Source organism: Setaria italica, chromosome VII, assembly GCF_000263155.2.
Source record: "Setaria italica strain Yugu1 chromosome VII, Setaria_italica_v2.0, whole genome shotgun sequence".
Classification (NCBI taxonomy): Eukaryota; Viridiplantae; Streptophyta; class Magnoliopsida; order Poales; family Poaceae; genus Setaria; species Setaria italica.
The window spans coordinates 22,748,689-22,766,520 of record NC_028456.1 but is presented as its reverse complement, the minus strand read 5'-3'; the positions used below and the strand labels follow the sequence as shown (position 1 = coordinate 22,766,520).

Here is a 17,832-nt window from a genome sequence, read left to right as displayed (position 1 = left end):
ATGTTACTCTAAACTCTCCTTTCCTTTGTGCGTATCTCTCCTGAACTTGTTCGTTTTGTGTAGTGTGTTCTGAACGTTCGTTCGCGGCCGACGCAAACGCCGAGGCCGCGCATCTCACGGCCTATCGCGCAAGGCCTGCTTGGACTTCCGGGTGCCACTTCTCAGTGTGCTTCCTCGACTGAAAAGTGAAAACGATCCTCACCATCAGCAGGTTCAGGCTTCAGAGTTCCCACCGGTGCTCCAAGCCGGCGACCCGGCAGACATCGCTGACCCCTTGTCCTCTAGGGTCTAGGCGTAGGAAAATGTTTGCTTCACAGTTTCCCGATCAACGGGCTGCACCATCCGATGGCAACGAAAGCAGCCTTTGACGTGGGACACGCGGCGTGTCGGCCGCTTGTCTCACCAACCCGTCGATATACATGCAGGCACACAGCAGCAGCCCAGCAAGCACACCCGGGCGGCGTGTCCGGGAGAGTAGAGATCATGGCCGAGGCAGCGGGGATGGCGGCAGCGGCGGAGGTCCCCGTGATCGACCTGCGCCTCGCCGGCTCGGCGTCGGAGGAGTCGGCGCGCCTGCGGGCCGCGTGCGAGCGGCAGGGCTGCTTCCGGGTGACCGGGCACGGCGTGCCCCGGGGGCTCCTGGCCGAGATGAAGGCCGCCGTGCGCGCGCTCTTCGACCTCCCCGACGACGCCAAGCGCCGCAACACCGACGTCATCCCCGGCAGCGGCTACGTCGCGCCCAGCGCCACCAATCCGCTCTACGAGGCCTTCGGGCTCATCGACGCCGCCGCGCCCGCCGACGTCGACGCCTTCTGCGCGTGCCTCGACGCGCCGCCGCACCTCAGGTCGACCATGCTCTCGCGCGTGCTTTTTCTAGTTCGATCCATATCTTTCGATTACGAAGAAAGTAAAAGTTTCGTACAACACGGACCTCCCGAGTGCACGCACACGGTTAGGGCATGTTAGGTGATTACATGTTAAAATTTACAACCAAAAGACGTGTAAACCCAGGTACTAATACACTAGGTCGTGCGCTGCATTGCCGCTTGTAGCGGCCAACCTATAGAACAAAGGTGTTTTGCTCCCGCAGAGCACTAGTAGGCTGCCTGCTCCTGAACGTCTGTCATAAGCTGTGCTGATTGCTTGGAACTCGATCCATTTCTGCCCTCCCCCTCTCCCGATTTAGATAGAAATCTCGTCCCGGGTGATGGAAAAAAAAAATCTTTGGCGCAGGGCGACCGTGAAGAGCTACGCGGAGCGGATGCACGACGTGATCGTCGACGTCGCCGGCAAGCTGGCCTCGAGCCTGGGGCTGGAGGAGCACTCGTTCGGGGACTGGCCGTGCCAGTTCCGCATCAACCGGTACAACTACACGGAGGACACGGTGGGCTCCCCCGGCGTGCAGACCCACACGGACTCGGGCTTCCTCACCGTGCTCCAGGAGGACGAGTGCGTCGGCGGCCTCGAGGTGCTGGACCCCGCCACCGGCGAGTTCGTGCCCGTCGACCCCGTCGCCGGTTCCTTCCTCATCAACATCGGCGACGTCGGCACGGTATGATGAACTTCGTTCTTGGCAGATCCGTGCCGTCTCCAGGTGCTCGATCTTGATGTCTTTGATCGATGCCGTTCGTTTACCCAGGCCTGGAGCAACGGGAGGCTGCACAACGTGAGGCACCGGGTGCAGTGCGTCGCGCCGGTGCCGCGCTTCTCCATCGCCATGTTCCTGCTCGCGCCCAAGGACGACAGGGTGAGCGCGCCGGAGGCGTTCGTGGACGCCGACCACCCGCGCCGCTACAGGGAGTTCAAGTACGACGACTACAGGAGGCTCCGGCTGTCCACCGGCGAGCGCGCCGGCGAGGCGCTCGCGCGGCTGGCGGTGTGACGTGGCGCACGTGGTGGTGGGGCTGCAAATCGGGAGCCGTTGAGGCGTTAATTATAGGCATATCGGTTGTCTCGTTGAGCTGTTGTCTTGATTGACCAGTGGGGAGAAGGATGGCTATTGGGGTGCCATGTGAATTGCTATCGAGTCTCATCAATAAAACCTTGTGTCATTTGAAAATCGCACGGACTTGAGCCATCAGCCATGCGCACAAAGCACACTAGCACAGCTATCTCCATGGTTCATACAGGCTTCAGCAGAGACCTTTTTCTACAGGGAAAAAAAATCATTTGTGGACCAAATTTGCCTTCGATCTTCACAGACAACATAATGGGATACAAATATAGAGTTCCAGGGCCTCAGCCCCCGTCCATAATGCATTGCATAAAACAGGACAGTCTATCAGAAGCATGCATTGTTCCCTCTCTACTCATACATCAGAGTTCACTGAACATCCCACATCAAAAGAGCATGGTGTAACCCAGCTGACTACCTCTGCCTCAGACGGTTTCCCTCAGTTTGCGATAGCCTGCAGCTCCTGTGCAGCTCAGTGCTCAGAGCACACCGCCATCTCGCTGTCGCAGTAGCTGTTTGCGGCTCCCACTCTCCGGTGCTTCCTTCCCCAGCTGCAACTTCTGTTGGCTTTCATCATGTATGGACAGGTCTACGATCAGACACCAGCTATAAGTACTCCTGCTGCTAATCCTTTCAAGGAAGGCACCAGTGTCTTGTGTTGTGCTGCTCCAGAAGCTTGACCGGGCAGAGTAATTCCCGGTTCTTGAGCATCTGTACCACCGGACGCCAGAGCAGTGACATATTCCTCCAAGCTGTATTCTGAAAACAAGAATAATTTCTTAGAGATCTCACATCACTGCTGAGCTAGCCATGCTAAAGATAGCATGTTTTTTTTATGAAACAGCCAAAACTTAGCAACTGATTCAAAGCTAATCACTACTGGGCTACCAAAACGATCAGCTAGTGAGGTACAGGATTTTTTGGCCACCACAAACTTTTTTCGAAAGAGTGGCGACCACAAACTCAAAGAACAAGTGGTGAACACTTCCATTTTGGCTGCAGAACAAGCAACTCTGGTTCGCAACATCTCTTCTCTTAAGTTATCCTGGGTCAGCAACTTGTTTGTTGTTTCTGGACAATAACCATAACAAGGCATGAACTCTTGGGGGATGAACAGCTTCCGCACTGCTGTGGTGTAGATCTGTTTTACCCCTTGAAAGTTAACAATTTTATATAACGGCTGTGAGGAGTACACCCCAATAACAATGCCCTGAAGCATATTCATCTAATCTGAAAGAAGAATGTAAAGGGGTACAAGTATGGAATAACTGCACTGAAGCATATTAATCTGATCTGAAAGAAAGACAAGATGATCTCCTCAATGATTTTCTGTATTATCTCTTTCATGCTCACAATCGTCAAAGTTCTATAAACCTGTAACAGCAAAATCTGGCACACATCAACTATGGCTAATAATAGTATATGGTATATTGTATACCCCAAATCATTGTACTCGCCTATCTCATAGCATACATGCACACTCAAGCTATTTAGCAGATAAAAATGAACTTATCCATTGTTAACTGAGCTTTATCCCATGTGAATTCAATTTTCAAGCAGATAAAAATAGATACATAGTTCAATTGGTCTTACTCCTACAGCATGATCAAAGGCAACAAGCAGCTGATGAAGTTCAATTTTTTTCAGGTTAACATATAATCAACAGGAGCAGGAGACACGTGTAACCTGGAGAAACTTCTGATCTAGTTGGTGACAACTTGATTTGTGAAGCTAACTGTTATATATGCCCATGAAGCAAGGTCTAAATGATCTTCTATATGATATGCTGCATGATCGGTCCCAAGTTCAGCAATTGCCAAAGTTCCATAAACCTGTAGCAGCTAGTATCAGTATTCAGTAGCGGAAGAAACATAGATCATGCTAATCAACCTTTAGCCCAGACTAAAACCAACTTCAAACTGATAAAAAAAACATAACCACCAGAACACAAATGATTCAGAGAGTTATCTGAATTCATTATAAGGCAACAATGATTCAGAGAGTACGAACAGAGACACACAGTGGGATACCCTGTTCGGCTCGACTTATAAGCCGGCTGAAAAGCTGAAACGGCTGATTTGTTGTGAGAGAAAAATATTGTTCGGTGACTGATAAGCCGGCTGAATAAGCTGAAGCGGACAGGTAAATTTCTAGATGAAGCAGCCATGCTAGAATACGATAGAATTATGCCATGTTACATGCCAAGAAAACATATCTCAACATATCAAGTCCAAATTGCTTGTTGAGTTTGCAGGTGGCTAACACGCATGTTGCTCCCAGACCCAGTCTTCCAAAAGATCAAAATCAGATAGGAGTCGCATCGGTATGCAAGTTTGATTAGGTGCTTATCGATTAAACATTTTGGCATTTAACTAGGATAGCTACGAGAGAAACAGGGAGAACACGAAAGTCCTACACAAAATTTCTGAAAAAGCCTAAATAATTCGTTCGATTTGAGGTTGCAGAAGCTAACATAGGCCTTGTTTAGTTCCCAATTTGGGAGTGGTAAAATTGGCATTTTACCATAAATGCGCAACTGTAGCGTTTCGTTTGTATTTGTGAATTATTGTCCAAATATTGACTAATTAGGCTCAAAAGATTCGTCTCGCAAAGTACAACAAAACTGTGCAATTAGTTTTTAATTTCGTCTACATTTAGTACTTCATGCATGTACCGCAAGTTTGATGTGATGGAGAATCTTCTTTTTGCATAGTGTCAAAGTTGGGACTTGGGAGGAAACTAAACATGGCCATAGAGTGTCAATTTACCTCCAGCCTGTTGCCTTTCTCAACGATATCGATCCAGAGCGTCCAATCCGCCTCCTATTTCTTCAGTTTGCACACATTCTCCACGATCTGGATGATCTCGACCTCCGGCACCTGCACGCACCCTAGTCCCCACCCCAAGCATCAGCACCAACTAGGAAACTAGCCAGGCCAGCCAGCCCAAGCACCCGAATCAAGAGCGGAGTACACCTTCGTGGTCTCTTGGACGGCGGGGCGCCTGCTGCTTCTTGGCGACCTGAGCTGATGATCGGCGACGCCTGTGGTAGGGGCGCGGCCCGCGACTTCTGCGGGAGGGGCGCGGACGGGGGACTACTGTCTGAAGTCTGAAGTCTGAACCCATCTAAAACAGCCGCAATCCCACACCAGTACACCAATATCCAACTCGAGCAGAGGCAGAGCTGAGCGGCGATGCTCCGCCTACTCACCGCCTACTCACCGCTCCGCCTACCCTCTACCGGCGGCAGCGCTCGCCGGAGGAGCGCCGCCGCCGCCGCCGGGACCATCACGATGCGGGACCGGAGCAAGAACCGGAAGCCGACGCAGCGCGGCCGGTACCTCAGCACAGAGGCCATCCAGGCCGTCCAGTCCCTCAAGCGCGCCGCCCTCCGTAGCGGCTCCGCCGCGTCCGCTGCCGCCGCGGTGGAGCCCAAGCTGCGGCGCCTCCTCAAGGCCGACATGGTCGCCGTGTTCCGCGAGCTCGCCGCGCAGGGCGAGGCCCTCCTGGCCCTCCAGGTACGCCGTGGCTGGCGCCGTGCTATGCGCGCTTGCTGCTTCACCGGCAGAAGCTGCCTTGGTGGCGTTTTGGGCGTCGTAGGGCAAATTCTTGGCCAAATTGTGCTGATCAATTAGTCAATTACCTGTGAACGTGTAGATTAGCAACAAATGTATAAAATCGTAAATTCCCGTCACGATGTTGTGCTCGTGCCATGCTGAACAATTTCATCGGCCTAAATTATTCCCACTGTCCAAATTGGTAAAAGCTTAGCCATATCTTCATGTCCAAGGAGATAACGAATTTGGGAACAATAGTTTATCCAAAAGTTGTCAGCCTTTGTGAACTGCATCTGATGACCGATGTGCACTCACCAACTTTTTTTTATACACTTCCTGTCCGGCTGTCCGTTAGATAGATTTGCAGAATTTCTAGTCTGATCCACCATTAATCATCTAAGGAAAACTCATTGTTGTCATGAATTGTTGGTTCAAAGCTCCTAACTTCTTTCAGAAGCAGCATGATGTGCTGATCAGGCCCTCAGGATTCATGCCTGTCTAAGTTTTTGTCCACTTTGATTTGAGCCATTTCTTTTTAACTGCTGGATGCAGTAGATGTGCTTTGGGTGCTATTTCTTAAGCATAGAAAGGTTATGAATCCATTAAATGTGGAGCACATATATGATTCCTCATTAGTCTACTGCAAGATCCTTAAGGTTTTTTTTGTCAATATGGCTGCTATTTTTTTTAAGGAAATTACAGTATAGTGGCATGAATGAATACAATTCAGTGGCAGCTCATTGAAATACCAGGATCAACTTCTAATTCTTATAGTTTTTTTTACTATATGCATTTAAGGTTACTAGATGGTGACACTGCTGACATATGCACCCTTCTTAGTTTTTTATATGCATTTAGGATTACTAGATGGTGCTACTGCTGACAAGCAGAAACTTATAGTCCTGATTCCTGAACAAAGAAATGAAGACTGATATGCTTCTCATTTCTTACAATGTTGTCATTTCTGATAGGTCTTTGACGAGATTCGGAAGGAGCATTGGTACAGGCCTAGGTTGCTGTGGTACGTAGATCTTGTTACAGTGCTTGCAAGCAAAGGTTTACAGTCTGAGGTCGACAAAGCCTGTTCATACCTGAAGAGGGAACAACTGGAGCCAGACACTGAAGGTTTCAATCTGCTTCTGAAGGCACTCCTAGATGCTGGGTTCACACAATTAGCAATGGATTGTTTCCGTCTGATGAAATTGTGGGACAGTGATCCTGATAGGATAACATATACAACGTTGATCAAAGGTCTTGAATCTGTAGGAAAAATGGAGCTATGTGCTGGTATACAGTTGGAGGCAGAAAATGATTATGGTTCCTTGGACTTCCTTGATGAAGTGGAGATCAAAGAGGCTTGTACAAGTAGTTCATAACAGGTTGCCCAGTGGAGGGCTGCTTGCTTATTGATCAAACAAGCAAGAGTTACACCTGCATAGTTCGGAATGATCATATGGCAACCTGGAAAAGAAATCATCCCAAATATATGCATTGTTTAGGGTTTATAAAGTAGAACACCATAACTTGTTGCAGCAATCACTACTAACTACTGACATTTAGCTGATTATGTGTCCAGAATACCTGAAGGACTACTTGCAGCTTTGGCAGTCCGTATTATCTTTTTGTAACTTGTCTAGATTTTTGTTTGAAAAGTTCTCTGCATCTATTCATACTGTTGGCACCTGAATTATAGTCACATTACTGTTCTCTCTGCATAGTCGCATTTCTGTGTAAACGGTTGTATGCTTCCATTCACACTTAATCAGAGCGTGATTGTAAATAATTTTGCTTTAGAAATAAGTATTGGAGATTGCTGTGTGTAAGTGGAGATTATGGTCATTGCTATTCATACTGTATTCGCTTTGCCAGTATAGATTTTTTTCTCTCACGATAATGTTCATATGACTATGTCCCAGAACAAAAGAGAGGGGGAATCAATTAGCCATTTGGACGCAACCTGAAGGACTCTGAAGCAGAATTACATTGCTTTCTCGAAAACAAGACAAAGGAATACTCAAATTTCTTTGTAGCCGTCCTGAAAAACGCCAACCCATCTACGAAACATGAAGAAACTACAAAGCACATGCTAATCTGAAATGTGAAGCAGCTTCGACTCTGAAACTCTGAACCGCACGCAACTGCTCCTCAGGGGTTTGCGCTACGACGGCGCCCATCACGCAGCGGCGGCTGCGGGAGCTGGGGCGGCGATCGCATCTCCCACCGGCATCACGATCTCTCCAAACTCATGTTAAGTTGATAAGGACTTACTTTTTGAACGCAATTCATTTAAATTTTCCGTCTGTTATAAATACGCGAACCAGCTGAGAAGGCGGGTGACATGTTTGGACGCCAAGTGATGGAGAAAACGAAACCACTAGCTTCTGTACGCGTTTCCAGCCATTACCGCTCAGCTTCTGATTGGCCTAGCTTATCCTGTCAGCGACTCATCGTTAGCAGCTCCCCGTGCTCGCGTCGCGCCGTCGCCTCGCCGTCCTGCCTCCGCCACCCACCGTCTCCCACTCGCATCCCGCATGGCGGAGGCCAAGCCCCGTGCCCAAGCTCGGCTCGCCGCTCCCGCCCCCACGTGGGCGCAGCGGGCCGAGGCCCTAACCCACATCCTGACCCACCCGTCCCACTCGCCGTCGCTCCACTCGCAGCTCTTCCTCGCCTCCCGCGTCCCGTGCCCGGGCTCCGCCGCGTCGTATCCGCCCTTCCTGTGCCCCGGCGCCTCGCTCCTCCGCTGGGCGCTCGCCTCCGTCTTCCTCCCGCGCGCGGCGCGGCTCTGCCTCCCGCCCTCGTCCTGGCGGTCCCGGTGCCCCTTCCAGCTCCCGCCGCCGCTCGTGCCCTCGGTGGCGATCGAGCCAGCGCCCGAGCGGTGGGGCGAAGCCGAGCTCGCGGCGTACGCGCACCGGCGGAGGGCGCGGAGGGGCCCGCTGAAGACGCGGCCGCCCATGTCCGTGGTGGGCGTGGTGCTCACCACCGTGCCCAGCGTCGTCATCGTCATCGCCTTCATAAGGGAGTTCTTCTGGATCCGCCCCAACCGCGTCTGAGGTGCCCTTCACCTTAAGGTATGCCATGGTCGACGGGATACTCGCAGGAATTGTTCGATTTTGATAGTCCTAGGCAGTTGCTAATTTGTGCAGTTTGCTATGATCGTGGTAAAAAAAATGTCATGTCATTTACAGCGATTTCGTTGCACAAAGCCATTGTCTGTCAGTGTTGCGTAAACCGCATTGAACTTGCTAACTTGTGATTTCATTTGCTGTATTGTTCTTGGTGGGATTAGACTAGGGGCTTATTGTTGCTCAAGAAAGATACTCTATTTCGGTGATTTGCTGCAACAAATGTCTCGCTGCAGAGTGCAGACTGAATTCACTGAATGCATTACGCGGGTGAAGATTTTGGTTAAAGTGCCTGGGCCTGGCCGCCTGCAACATAGTAGCTACTGCCACTTTATTTGGTGTCTGCTAGTATCTGTTTCGAGACTGCAGCTTATTTATGGGGGCATGCGGCATTGCTGAGTTTAAATTGAACCTGTGCAGGACGCTGGATCAGGAATTCAGGAAGCACAGGGATCTCGGCAGCTCCATCAAACACCCAGACCTATTTACGCATGCCTGGCGTCACCAGAGCGCCATGGAGGCACGGACACGGACCATTCTAGGCCCTTTATGTCAAGCGAAGCCTCCTCGTGGACCACCACCAGCAAACCAATCTGGCCAAGATCGGCAGCAGCATATCGCTGAGGCATTCTGTGTTGCTCATGTATCACGAGGCTTCCCTTCTTCAGCATTTAGCCTGCGAGAAACAAGTGCAGGAAGGATCAACATCCAAGTTGTTCGGGAGATGCCAGCGTTCTTGACTCCAATCAGTCGTGCCACATATAGTCGGGGTTCCATAGGCTTCAGCATTCTTGATTCCAATCAGGCGTGGCATATCGTTGGGGTTCTTGACTCCAATCAATGTTCTTCAGGTTGAGGGGACTAGTGTAAACTAGAGGCCTGTTCGCTTTAGCTTATTCAACCGGCTTATCAGCCACCAAACAGTGTTTTCCTCTCACAACAAATCAGCCGTTTCAGCTTTTCAGCCGGCTTATAAGCTGAAGCGAATAGGTGGCCAGATTGTACATTTTTTTCTAAGTGTTTTTTGTATTCCCCCATGCTTGCACCTAGAAATTGGATAAATCGGATGTTTTTCTGTTTCTGACGAAACAAAAGTTGTTCTGTACCTGTTTTAAGAATGTTCATGGGAAGCTCTATCATGGGATGCACAACTGATTGTCTGGCCACATGCCGATACTTCTTTTAAAAAGAATGTACAGTAACCCATTATATGCTGATAATCTGAATAATCTTTATAATTATAGGATTGAGTTTTATATCCATTTCGAATCTGGGCTAAATAGAAAACACCATATACATTTCAGCAAAAATATCACACAACAAAACAGGCCCCTAGTGTGCAGCTATAAGTTAGGCATTGTTACAACCGTTGGAAACGGTTCTGACGTTCTGTAAACGGTTTCAGTCAGGATGCAGCAGAGGTCGCCAGCAGTTCTTCTCTGGTTTTTTAAGGCTGATGAGCATGTATAATTTTCTAGGTAAGTGTCACTGTCCTCGTTTCGTTGTGTGGGTGTCCTTCGTCTGGGCTGCCCTTGTGGAGCTGTCGGCCTCGGTGACGAGCCCGAGAATTGGGGAGTCCACCTTGTTGGCCGACCCACTGCCGCTGGACGGCCCGGAGAAGTTGGAGGTTGACCCTCCCGACGCGGACGCCGACGCCGAGCACGACGCCGAGTACTCCAGCTCCCCAATCCCATCCTGTGAACCCCACAACACGGTGCAATTGCAATAATCAGAATCAGAATCGGCATCACAAGATCATGTGAAATTAAAGTCAATCAGTGTCATACTTGGTTGTTCTAGAAGTGGGGGGAAAGCAGATCAGGCTACATACTTGGTAGAAAAGATTGTATGCAGTTGGTGCATAAGGGAGCTGGGGATTTAATTTGCTACAGGAAAGTATGATCAGTACTCTGCCGCCATATTTATCAATCAGGCGTACAGCTAGTAGCAGCAAGAAAGAAAGCTGTACTCCCATCACCGAAAAGATGGCTGGATTTGGGAGTACTGGTACCAGCGATCGTAACATGGATTTGAAACGAGATGCTGAATGGGATCATGGTTTATGGCGGCATTGCAAATCTTTTATTGCCTCGCTGCTGTACGAGGCAGGCTAGCTGCTCCGGTACGGTGGAGGGTAGGTGGCCAAACTCCACAGTGCAGGCGACCGGAGCAGCGGGAAATAGAATCAAAATCGGAACGAATCGAATCGCGTACCGGAGGTTGGTGGTCGTCGTCCTCGGATTGGCACGGGGTGACGGGCGCCGCCGGATCGTCGTCGTCGTCGTCTTCGCCGTGCGAGGGGTGCTCGGGCTGGACGACGACGCTGTAGAGCTCGACGATGCGGTCGCAGTTGTCCGCCCACCAGCTCTGCGCCGCCCACGCGTCGCCGAAGTAGTCCTCGCTGAAGCGGATCCGGCGGAGGTGGTTGGTGCCGTCGCCGCGCGACACCAGCGTCATCAGCACCCCGGGCTCCGGCTCCGCCGCCCACTCTCGGTCGCTGTCCGCCGCGGCCTCCTCGTCCCCAGCGCCGCCGCCGCCGTCGTCCAAGGGAGAGCAGCACTTGTCGCAGTGCTCGTGCTTCGCTCCTCCTTGCTCCTGCTCCTCGTGCGGGTGAAGGGGATCCTCGCGATCGCCATCGGCCTCGTGCGGCTGCGCCGGCGCGATCTTGGCGGACGAGGACGCGGACGACGACGCCGACGCCGCCGCGGCGACATCCTTGTCCTGCGGCTCCTCGGCCTTCGGGGAACGGTGCGGATGCCGAGGCCGTCGTCGCCGCGGTTGGTCCCCGCCGCCGCCGCCCGCCGCCCTCACCTTGATGAACGACAAGGCCTTCATCTGCACACGCGACGGACATTGCACTACATCAAACACACCGCGATGGAAGAACAGCAACGTGGGGGGATCGATATGGGGCGAGAGGCGTGGCGTACGCTCTTGGCGATGATGCCGACGGACTTGGTGACCCTGCTGGTGCCTCCACCGCCATGGAAGCACGCGTGCATCGAGCCCCTCCGCTCCGCCGCGCCTCCCTCTTCTTCCCTTTGGCCGGCCCGTGCACCCACTCTGCTCGGGCGCTGCTGTTGGAGATGGAAGGAAGACGAGAGGGGGGGGTGGATGGAATTTGAAAGAGGGCAAAGGGCGGCACGGAATTAACGGGCGGGCGTGTCCGTCGCGCAATCAATGCCTCGGGATTGCCGTATTTATGGCAAGGCGTTCGGGATTTCCTTCCATACCCTCCCTTCCTTCCAGGTTCCAGCTCGCCAGCAGCCATGGACAGAAGCTGCCTTAACTGCTGCGCACGTACGCGGCGCACGGGGGGGGGGGCTTCGAATTCGCCCCCGGATTTTAGTTGGAGGACGCCCAGAGATCGAGCACGAAATTACCGTTGCTGTTTCGGCCCACCACACCGTAGGCAGATGAAGCCCAGTTGTAATAACTCAAAAAAAAAAAAAAAAAGGAGATGCAGCTGCCGAGCGGCCAGCGGCTCGGGGCAGGGGTGCTGCGATTGCGGGACTGCGGCCTGCGGGAGCCGGGAGGCTATGGCGGCGGTGGCCGGCGGGAGCGGTACCCTAGTTCCGTGTCGGCGCTGGTGCCGAGGTTGAAGCGGGAGCGTTGGCTGGGGACGTCCGTCGTCTGCTGCCTACAGGTTGATTGGTAGCGCCCCCAATGCGATTGGATTGATGCCTGGATGGATTGGATGGTGAGTTTGCTCTTTGCTGACCTTTTGTGTTCTCTGTTCGAAGTTCTCGGCCGCACGCTAGAATTGTTTACTTTTACAGTTCTACTATTAATCTCGTGAAGCCCCAACCATCCAAAGGGCAAAGACATCACATTGGTTGTAGTTGTACTCCGTAGAGTAGGTTTCGTGACATAGAGTAGGAAATTATGACACGATTGGCTTACTGTTATTTGATGACTTTGGGTGCATTATCCTTGTCTGAAGAAGTAGTTATTAGTTTGGAGATTTCTCCAGTTGTTATGTCTTTGCATTGGTTCCGTACACTCAACCATCTGCATATGCTATTTCTTTCAGTTTCTGACTGTAGGTACTCTCAGTTCAGTACATTTCTTTTTTTTTTAAAAAAAGTTCAGTACATTTCCTTGTTTGAAAATAGCCTTGAATTCAGTATGAGGATTCAAGGATGTATCCACTTCATAATACAATTCATGCACATACAAATGTCTTGTAATGCACTGCCAGCCTACTTTTATTAATTGGGTAAGATGAATCCATGGACCAAGAAATAGCTATCGAGTGCACTATATGATTATCAAATATTAATCCCTAGGTACAAGCTACCTTTTCTTTTGAAAGGAGAAAACAGAACATGTTGACTTCACAACCTAATGAGTAATGACCAACAAATGGGAAAGCTCCCTTCCCTAATGCCAGTCAGAGCAACAGTACAAGTACTAAGTGATACAGCCACTACCATCAGGCTTTTATAGCACAAGAAAAAAATTAAAAGATGACTCCCAAACAGAAAAAAAGTATCACTCGCTCTTATAAATGCCACTTTACAAAAGTGAACTTATGAAGGCTAGAGTGTCCATAGGAGGCTGGGGAGCCTCTATTGATCCATCAAGCATCTTGGTCACTTTAAGCATAGTTGGGCGCATCGTTGGTTCATCCTGTATGCACCAAAGTGCAACTCTTGTAAATCTTTCCACTATCTTCATATTAATAATTGCTCCCTCATGGCCTCATCACCTTCAACTAACAAGTCAAGGTGACCACAGCAGTATCAGTCATATGCCCAGAATGCCAATATAACTTGAAGATCCGAAACTGGTGACCTTCAAACCTCAGCTCCAGCAGAATCACGGAGAGAAAGCGTACCATTCTGGGTGAATTGCAGGCTTGAACCAGATGACAGTGTGCTACCATTGATGTGCCATTGTACCAAACAATAGTCTTCTCTTCTATCTGATCAAACCAGATGGCAAGTAGATAGAGTGAGGAGTTGGTCTTTAGGGATGTGAAACCAAAGGCAAAGTCACCAGGGGGCGAGAGCCATGCTCTGCTTGGGCCCTCAGGATTCAGAGTAGACCCCAAGCTGATATTCTGCTGAGCTAGAGTATATGTACATGAGTGGGGAAGTAGCAACAGTAGCAGGAGGAGGAAGAACATATGCACCATTGATCTTGGCTGGTTGCTCTTTCTAACAGCAGTTTTTTGTGCAGAGGACTATACATTTTTCAGATCACGCAAGGAAGTGTTACATCTAGGACCAAGACTTCACCATGGGATGACTTGTAAATGCATCTGACTGAGCTGAATTTATGGCTTGTTTGGTAACATGGAGCTGAAGTCACTATATTAACCGGCCCCATGAAATCATTTCCATGGAACTGGAGATAAATTCATTGGGATGCTAGGCCATAACCGTGAAAATGAAGCACAGAGCAAACAGCAGTGGATTTTGTGCTAGAGCAAACTGGCACACCCAAAAACTTGGTGACAATGTAGTCAAAGGTCGCTATAGAACAACTGGCAAAATTAAATTAGCAATTTATGGTTTATGCTTAACTTCTGTATAAATTCCAATAAGGAGAAATTTGTTGTAGTCTACTAGAGAACATAGAGAAAGTATAGTTTTTTTTTTTCCGAAGCAACCTCGGCAGGCAATTGCCCGCCTGAACAATTCCATTAAACTTGCAAGTCAAGTGTGTACATGATATGTGAAAAGGGGTGGCAAGGAGGAGGGAAAGTGTAGTTTTGTTCCCATTTGTCATATTATTTTTTACTGATTAATCTCTATACTCAGGGGAAAGGTGTATGTCTATTTCATTTAAACTATTTCCTGTGATTTTCATTCTCTCCACTGTCATTTTCTGCAGAAGCTGGCACGGATGTGACCTGGTGCTGAAGACTTGAAGAGATTCAAATGCAGAATGCAATTATCAAGTTGAGAAAGAAAAGGCAACCAGAGGTTAGAGGTACTTACGGGAGATGGGTAGACCTGTGGCAGTTCTGAAACCGCGTCATGCCGTTGTACATCATTGGCAAAACTAACCTGAACCCCCCTCCCCTTGCTGTTTCGTAGGATGTTTCTGGATTCGAAATCATAGGCCATTAGCCCATTACGCTGCGATTCTATTGAAGAGTTTAAGATGGTTGTAAGAAGCTCCATGAATGAGGCTAGTGTACTGATGTTGCTATACAGAAGGGAAGCTTGTTTTTGAACGACAGAAGGGAAACTTGTGATGCACAACCTGTTTGGACAGGGCGAATTCTTGGGATTCCCCTCGTCCAAACTGATCCACGGTGAGCTGGTGACCGTGCCGGCATGACATGTTGCTGGGCATGGTTTGTTTTCAAACTGCTTTTGTGCGAGTCGTTTGCCGAACTGGTAAAATACTTGGTGTTGAGGCCTGAGGGTGGCAGTGCCACCAAATCATTTCCCTCCCTTTCCATCACCCTTTGATCTTGAGGTTGATCTTATACGTTGCCATCCCCAAGAGGTGGTTTTGTAGGAAAACTGGATTATTACCGTGGTTGAGATCTCTCTGTCCATCAGCGGAAATTCGGGAAGAAACTGTGGTCGTTGTTGTGCCGGTTGGATGGAGCGTCATGGAGGCTTGTCGATCAGCTTGTGATCCGGCACAGCCCACATATGCACAGACCAACTGCAGTACTGCACGGCCAGATCCCACCTTTCTGGCGAACAAAAGTGACCGATGATTCCAAGAGCATAGCCCACCTTGTTTGGGACGAGATAATTAGGATGTGCTCGTGCCTCCATTGAATGAGCAGGTCCCTGTTCTAAACCGAATGATATGCTAGTTGGGGAAACATTGCTCAGGAGTTCATTTGAATGTGGAAAAACTTCGTCTTGTTTCACAGGATACTATACGTCTATACCGCTGTACATGTTTTCATGATTTTTTTTTCCCCCTTTCACTTCCATCAGGAATCTGATGAGAACATGGACATGGTAGCTAAGGTCATGGGAATTGAACTTGTTTCAAAGGGTATCCCTGCACTATGTTTAATGACATTTCAGGTGAAGTCCATGTAGATAAAAAGAAGCTTTCAAGTCCATGGAAAAGGGCCTTTCCAAGTACTTTGGATGAGTGGGGCTGGGAGGCATTAGGAAGTTCAGAAGCAGTTTGGTTCGGAGCCTTTGTACGAGAATTGAATTCCTCGTACCATGGTTCAAAGATCAAACTAGAGTGACGCTTTGCAGTTCTTTGTTTTCCCTTGAGAAAGTTTAACTGATTTAGTATTCTCCTTTAGTCAATTTTTGTGACGTGAATCAGAGTCAAGTTTTCAGTCTCTGGCAAGAAAGAGAGGTACTGCATGGTTCAGCTTACTATTTCAGTTCATAAGACATTTTTTCGGCCCATGTATGTCTCCAATTCTCCATTCAAGCTTCATCTAGCTGTTATGTTCTTATCACTGCCGCAGCATGGGAGCGTGCTGCCCGAGGGTGTCGTCCGTCGCTAGCCTTCAATTAATGAAACACTGCACCCATGTGTTCTTTCTTCATTAGGGGGCGCATTGGATTGGACCCAGCTCTGCTTGCAATCCTGAATGTCAGATGACGACGATACACACAAGAGTATTGCAGGCAACGATGAATTTTCTTAAAAATGAAGATTAATTTTTCTAAGCACGATATATTTTTTTGAACTAAATTCTAAGCACAATATATACGTACAAGCTCATATACACGCAACATACCCGTCCCTTCTTGTCGTCAACGCAAATATGAGAATTCTCAGAGACTCAAAATTTAAACCCTTCTTGTTGCCAACGCAAATATGAGAATTCATGCTAAGTTAGAGACTCGAATTTAAGAAACCTAACTAACTAGTTGAGCTACACTCATTTTGCAAAATAGATATTAAATTAGTTGATAAAATAAGTTAATGATGCATGTTATTATTGCATTCACGGCTTTGTTATTGTAGCTTTTCAGTTAATTTAATGGGTGCATCTTTGGATTGTAGTGAGTGATGCAACTGTTGCTCGTTGTTGGTGTACTATGTGTATTAGGGCCCAATAGGCCCATGTAAGACATCTACATAGCTACCCTCTAGGGTTAGCCCATAATCTATCTATTACCTTATAGTATGGTATCAGCCTAGGTTAGGGTTAGGGTTACCTGTGACTGGCGCCGCCGCCGCCGCCGCCGTCACCGCCGACGCCGCCGCCGCCGGCCGGCGCCATGGCCGGCGACTCCTCCCCCCCTCCCCTCTCCTCTTTCCCCTCTCTCCTTCCCTCGTGGGCGCAGGTGGCGGCCGCCGACCGGCCCCCTGCGGCCGCGGCTCTGGCGGCCGTCGGGGCGGGCCCTGCCGCCGCCGCCGCCGCCGACGGGGCGGCGGACGGCGCGGATCCCGCAGCCGCCGCCGCCGCCGCCGCCGCCGCTGCGGCTCGCCGCGCGGGCGAGCGCGCGGGCGAGCACGCGGGCGGGGACGCCGCCGCCGCCGCCGCCGCCGCTGCTCGCCGCGCGGGCGAGCGCGCGGGCGAGCGCGCGGGCGTGCAGGCCGGCGGGGACGCCGCCGCCGCCGCTGCCGCTGCGGCTCGCCGCGCGGGCGAGCGCGCGGGCGAGCGCGCGGGCGCGCAGGCCGGCGGGGACGCCGCTGCCGCCGCCGCCGCCGCCGCCGCCGCCGCCGCCGCCGCCGCCCTCTACCCGACGCCTCCTGCCCCTGGTTTTCAACCGGGGGTGGGGGGGACTGCTGCCCCTGTTTTTACAGGGGTGGCAGCTGCTCCTGTGGGGGGAGGGGCTGCTCGCCTACCTTTCCCCGCCCCGCCTCCTCTACCACCTCCGGATGGGAACCTCGCGACAGCCCTCGTCGCTGCCCGGGCTGCCGCTGCCGAGGGACAGGCGCGCCTGCGCGCGGCAGCCCTGGCCTGGGAGCGGGAGCGGGATGCGGCCGACATCTTGGCCCGTCAGATCGCCGAGGCGGAGCAGCTCCTCACGATGTCCCACGACAGCACGGCCACCTCCTCCGGCTCCGGTGCTCCCCGTCCGCCTGTGGTGGCCTGGACCGATCCGGCCGATCCACTTGTCGCACAGCTCCACTACCAGGCCGGGGGTGTCCAGAACATCAAGAGCTTGGTCCCCGTCGTCCTCGACCCTGAGTCGCCCTCCTACGCCCGCTGGCGGGACATGGTCCTGCTCATTCTCCGCCGTTACGCCCTCGACGACCACGTCCTCACCGACACCTTCCCTGCGGCCCGGACAGCTGC

The 17,832-nt window shown here is 51.0% G+C and overlaps 4 protein-coding genes and 1 long non-coding RNA gene across 6 annotated transcripts; 3 read left to right on the top strand and 2 right to left on the bottom strand.

Moving 5' to 3' along the window:
- Window positions 1-493: 493 nt before the first annotated feature.
- On the top strand, window positions 494-2,059 carry LOC101778080 (2-oxoglutarate-dependent dioxygenase DAO). The gene is made up of 3 exons (XM_004978021.2): window positions 494-845; window positions 1,234-1,552; window positions 1,640-2,059. Exons 1-3 carry the CDS (start codon window positions 502-504, stop codon window positions 1,880-1,882), a joined length of 906 nt encoding a protein of 301 aa, XP_004978078.1. The 5' UTR covers window positions 494-501; the 3' UTR covers window positions 1,883-2,059.
- A 129-nt stretch (window positions 2,060-2,188) lies between these two features.
- On the bottom strand, window positions 2,189-4,833 carry LOC105914692. The gene is made up of 3 exons (XR_001164436.2): window positions 4,723-4,833; window positions 3,641-3,786; window positions 2,189-2,713 (listed from the first exon to the last, which is right to left on the bottom strand). It is a non-coding gene; the product is annotated as an uncharacterized LOC105914692 (long non-coding RNA).
- A 113-nt stretch (window positions 4,834-4,946) lies between these two features.
- LOC101780744 (pentatricopeptide repeat-containing protein At1g62350) lies at window positions 4,947-7,334 on the top strand. The gene is made up of 2 exons (XM_004975889.3): window positions 4,947-5,472; window positions 6,483-7,334. Exons 1-2 carry the CDS (start codon window positions 5,149-5,151, stop codon window positions 6,885-6,887), a joined length of 729 nt encoding a protein of 242 aa, XP_004975946.1. The 5' UTR covers window positions 4,947-5,148; the 3' UTR covers window positions 6,888-7,334.
- Window positions 7,335-7,843: 509 nt separating this feature from the next.
- LOC101779267 lies at window positions 7,844-9,781 on the top strand. Of its 2 annotated transcripts, XR_002678654.1 has the most exons (3): window positions 7,844-8,579; window positions 8,870-8,949; window positions 9,054-9,781. XR_002678654.1 is itself a non-coding variant. In XM_004975886.4 (2 exons), the coding sequence occupies exon 1, from the start codon at window positions 8,043-8,045 to the stop codon at window positions 8,559-8,561; it is 519 nt and encodes a 172-aa protein (XP_004975943.1). In that variant the 5' UTR covers window positions 7,872-8,042; the 3' UTR covers window positions 8,562-8,579; window positions 9,054-9,781. The 2 variants fall into 2 exon arrangements, 1 of the variants encoding a protein (XP_004975943.1); XM_004975886.4 differs by lacking the exon at window positions 8,870-8,949 and having other exon boundaries at window positions 7,872-8,579.
- Window positions 9,782-9,844: 63 nt separating this feature from the next.
- Window positions 9,845-11,929, bottom strand: LOC101780062 (putative protein Brevis radix-like 5). Its single transcript, XM_004975888.3, has 3 exons — window positions 11,564-11,929; window positions 10,848-11,468; window positions 9,845-10,328 (listed from the first exon to the last, which is right to left on the bottom strand). The coding sequence occupies exons 1-3, from the start codon at window positions 11,633-11,635 to the stop codon at window positions 10,119-10,121; spliced, it is 903 nt and encodes a 300-aa protein (XP_004975945.1). The 5' UTR covers window positions 11,636-11,929; the 3' UTR covers window positions 9,845-10,118.
- Window positions 11,930-17,832: the final 5,903 nt, after the last annotated feature.

Excerpts from the sequence above, each read along its gene's own strand:
- LOC101779267 (XM_004975886.4), top strand. The coding sequence starts at position 8,043 with ATGGCGGAGGCCAAGCCCCGTGCCCAAGCTCGGCTCGCCGCTCCCGCC.
- LOC101778080 (XM_004978021.2), top strand. The coding sequence starts at position 502 with ATGGCGGCAGCGGCGGAGGTCCCCGTGATCGACCTGCGCCTCGCCGGC. Across the intron at positions 846-1,233 it reads GACGCGCCGCCGCACCTCAG|GGCGACCGTGAAGAGCTACG; the intron begins GTCGACCATGCT and ends TCTTTGGCGCAG. Across the intron at positions 1,553-1,639 it reads ACATCGGCGACGTCGGCACG|GCCTGGAGCAACGGGAGGCT; the intron begins GTATGATGAACT and ends TCGTTTACCCAG.
- LOC101780744 (XM_004975889.3), top strand. The coding sequence starts at position 5,149 with ATGCTCCGCCTACTCACCGCCTACTCACCGCTCCGCCTACCCTCTACC. Across the intron at positions 5,473-6,482 it reads AGGCCCTCCTGGCCCTCCAG|GTCTTTGACGAGATTCGGAA; the intron begins GTACGCCGTGGC and ends CATTTCTGATAG.
- LOC101780062 (XM_004975888.3), bottom strand. The coding sequence starts at position 11,635 with ATGCACGCGTGCTTCCATGGCGGTGGAGGCACCAGCAGGGTCACCAAG. Across the intron at positions 11,469-11,563 it reads TCGGCATCATCGCCAAGAGC|ATGAAGGCCTTGTCGTTCAT; the intron begins GTACGCCACGCC and ends TCGCGTGTGCAG. Across the intron at positions 10,329-10,847 it reads ACGACGACCACCAACCTCCG|GATGGGATTGGGGAGCTGGA; the intron begins GTACGCGATTCG and ends TGGGGTTCACAG.